Source organism: Otolemur garnettii, unplaced genomic scaffold (genome assembly GCF_000181295.1).
Source record: "Otolemur garnettii isolate 467f Iridium unplaced genomic scaffold, OtoGar3 scaffold00144, whole genome shotgun sequence".
Classification (NCBI taxonomy): Eukaryota; Metazoa; Chordata; class Mammalia; order Primates; family Galagidae; genus Otolemur; species Otolemur garnettii.
The window spans coordinates 258,321-261,779 of record NW_003852539.1 but is presented as its reverse complement, the minus strand read 5'-3'; the positions used below and the strand labels follow the sequence as shown (position 1 = coordinate 261,779).

The 3,459-nt window shown below is 44.7% G+C and overlaps 1 protein-coding gene across 1 annotated transcript in view; it reads left to right on the top strand.

Moving 5' to 3' along the window:
- The window catches only part of ERMAP (erythroblast membrane associated protein (Scianna blood group)), a 14,825-nt gene extending 11,928 nt beyond the window's left edge, over nt 1-2,897 (top strand). The window contains exon 10 of the mRNA XM_003798956.1: nt 2,185-2,897. Within this exon, the coding sequence (XP_003799004.1) occupies nt 2,185-2,897 (713 nt within the window). The remainder of the gene's footprint in view (nt 1-2,184) is intronic.
- The last annotated feature ends 562 nt before the right edge of the window (nt 2,898-3,459 follow it).

The following is a 3,459-nucleotide window of genomic DNA, read 5'->3' as shown; positions in this document are numbered from 1 at the left end:
GGCCTGGGCTGGGGATTTGAACCCACCACCTTAGGTGTATGTGGCTGGCGCCTTAGCCGCTTGAGCCACAGGCGCCAAGCCTTTTTTAAAGATTTTTGAGATTTTTCTTAAGTTAATCAGTTATTTGTGTTTCTTCTTTGTGACTTGTCCGTTCCTGTCCAATTTGGACTACTTTTTGATTTGCAAGGATTCTTTCTAGATAAAGTATGTTAACCCTTTGTCATATTTGCCACTGAGTATTTTTCACTTGCATTTTAATTTCCTTACAGTATTTTTTGATGCATAAATGTTTTATTTTTATGTAGTCAAATTTGTTAATCTTTTCCTGTGCGGTCTTTCCCATTTTCTCAGGTTTGAGAAGTTCTTCCTATCCCACAGTCATATCAATAGCCCCTGCTTCTGACTCTCCATGCATATGCCATTTTTTTTCTTTCTCTGCAAATGAATATTCCTAGGAGATGAGTATGATTCTCAGAGAAGAAAGGAATGGGTGGGGCATATGCCCCAATAGCATGAATCACAAAAAAGTTTCATAGTTTCATTGCAAAATGATTTGCACATGTCTCTTTTTAATTTATTCCTAAATAGTTTGCATATTTTGCTGCTGTTCCAAAAGGATCTGGAGTTTTCACTGCTTCGGGACCCTTATCAATTTTCTAGGTTCTTCATTTCCCTCCCATTCATACTATCTTCCTTCAAGCAGAGTACAACGGAATTGATCAGCTGGCCCCTTGAGAGGGTAGCAGATCATCTTAGTTGGCATTCTGAGTGTAACAAACCCTTCCATCTCACACTGACAGCCTGGCTTACTGCTACTTCTTCAACTAAGTCTAATTTCATGGACTTCATTCTCCAAGAAGAGACCGTTTCCCGTATTTGGGGGATGAGCAAAACTTACTGTGGCACTCATAATCCACAATGTTAAGGAAGAATCCGCTTTAAATTAACATTTAAAAATGATCATTATAAGCAATAATTTTAGGGAACAAAATGAGCATCATGCACTCACTGCAGCAGCGAGGCGCCATCTCGTGCATGGGTTCATCAAGTCTTCATGATAGCTCTACAACATAGGTTATTATCCCCATTATACAGGGGAGGAAACTAAGGCTTAGTGATGAATAACAAGCCCAAGGCTATGTGACTAGCAGGTGGCAGGGCTGCGACTCAAACATCCTATGTGTCTGCAGGGTCTAACATGAAAGCCTATGTTTGCTATCATATTTGATAATTTGCTTCCTTTGAACATTGAAGACAAAAGTAATGTCTTAGTTCATTTTCTGTTGCTGTAACAGAACACCCAAGATGGAGTAATTTATAAAGGAAAGAGGTTTATTTACCTTACAGTTCTGGAGGCTAGGAGGTCCAAGATTGGGTGGCTATGTCTGGTGAGGGCCTCATGGTGCTTCATGAAAAGTGGCAGGGCAGATGAGGGCATGCAAAAAGGGGAGACAAAGCAGAGCGACCTGCCTTATTATTAATACAATCTGCTTTCCAGAGAACTATCCCATCCCTGAGAGAACTGCATTAATCCTTTTATTTTTTTTGAGTGAGAGCCTCAAGCTATTGCCCTGGGTAGATTGCTGTGGCATCACAGCTCACAGCAACCTCCAACTCCTGGGCTTAAGTGATTCTCTTGCCTCAGCCTCCCAAGTAGCTGGGACTACAGGCACCCACCACAATGCCTGGCTATTTTTTGGTTGTAGTTGTCATTGTTTGGCAGGCCCGGGCTGGATTTGAACCCACCAGCTCTGGTATATGTGGCTGGTGCCTTAGCTGCTTGAACTACAGGTGCCAAGCCATGCATTAATCCCTTTGTGAGTGTAGAGCCTTCATGACCCAAACACCTCCACTGCTCCCACCTCCCAACACTATCTCATTGTCCAAAACATGAACTATTAGGGAACACATTCAACCATAGCAAGTAGGATTTCCTCGAGATTAAGACAGCTTTGCGGACAGGTGAAGAAGTTCTTTCTCTTTTACTTAGTACTCTACCAGGATACCTATTCTTTGAAAGACAGTATTATTTGGTTCCAGCGCATATGTGGGGTGAGACCCATTAATTAAAATGGGCCAATAACAGTGATTGCAGACCTAAAGATTATTTTTCCCTCCAAAGCTACTCAAAGATCCCTTCAGACCTGTGCTTAACAAACCTCACCTCTCTATGACTCTCTGCAGTGGTTGTAACCCTGGACCCAGACTCAGCACATCCCAAGCTCATCCTGTCTAAGGACCGAAAGTGTGTGAGGCTTGGAGACAGAAGGCAGCCTGTGCTCGACAACCCCCAGAGATTTGATTTTGTGGTCAGTGTCCTGGGCTCCGAGTACTTCACAGCTGGCTGTCACTACTGGGAGGTGTGTGTGGGAGGCAAGACCAAATGGATCCTCGGTGTGTGCAGTGAGTCTGTGAGCAGAAAGGGGAAGGTCACTGCCTCCCCTGCCAATGGACACTGGCTTGTACGACAGAGTGGTGAGAACAAGTATGAAGCTCTCACATCCCCGCAGATCTCCTTTCGTCTTAAAGAGACTCCTCAGTGTGTCGGGGTTTTCCTGGACTATGAAGCAGGGGTCATCTCTTTCTATAACGTGACTGACAAATCCCACATCTTTACTTTCACTGATAGTTTCTTGGGCCCCCTTCGCCCTTTCTTTGAGCCTTGTCTTCATGATGGAGGGAAAAACACAGCACCTTTAGTCATTTGTTCAGAACTACAGCAATCTAAGGAATTAGTTGCCCCCAAGCCAGAAGAAAAATTCAGCCCCAATGGAGATGTGTGCCTGAAGGCGAACTCTTCCTTACTACCTACTCCGGCCCCAGTTGGGGATATGCTCTTGCCCTTTCCCTCTGATCTTGGCCCTGCCCTTCAGGGGCTTAAAGCTCCTTCTTTTTAGGAATGTGCCTGGTTACCTGCTCCCAAACCATGGTCCAGCCTGGATTTCAGTATCCTGGCCCAAAATCTGATTCTGGAAAATCTCCTCTTCTTAACCCAAGTGCTGATCCTTTTGTGGTTTCTCTTTGTACACTTTTCTCCCAGGGGTGGGTCCTGAACCCTGCTTTTCTTTAAGGGACTTGAAATTCCCATTGACGTAGAGGGAGAATTCCTAAAAATGATACAATCAGTTTAGGTTCAGGTGGACATGCTGTGTGTACAGCTGAAGTACAGCACAGGTGCAGGGGAAAGGGTTCTCCACTTTGAGGGATACATATAGATGTATTTTGAGACAGAGTCTTACTTTGTTGCAACAGCTTAGACTGTCATGGCATCAACCTAGCTCACAGCAAACTCACTTCCTGGGTTCAAGCAATCCTCCTCCCTCAGCCTCCTGAGTAGCTGAGACTACTGGTGCCTGCCACAACACCTTTTTTTATTTTGAGACAGAGCCTCAAGCTATCCCCCTGGGTAGAGTGCTGTGGCATCACAGCTCACAGCAACCTCCAACTCCTGGGCTCAGG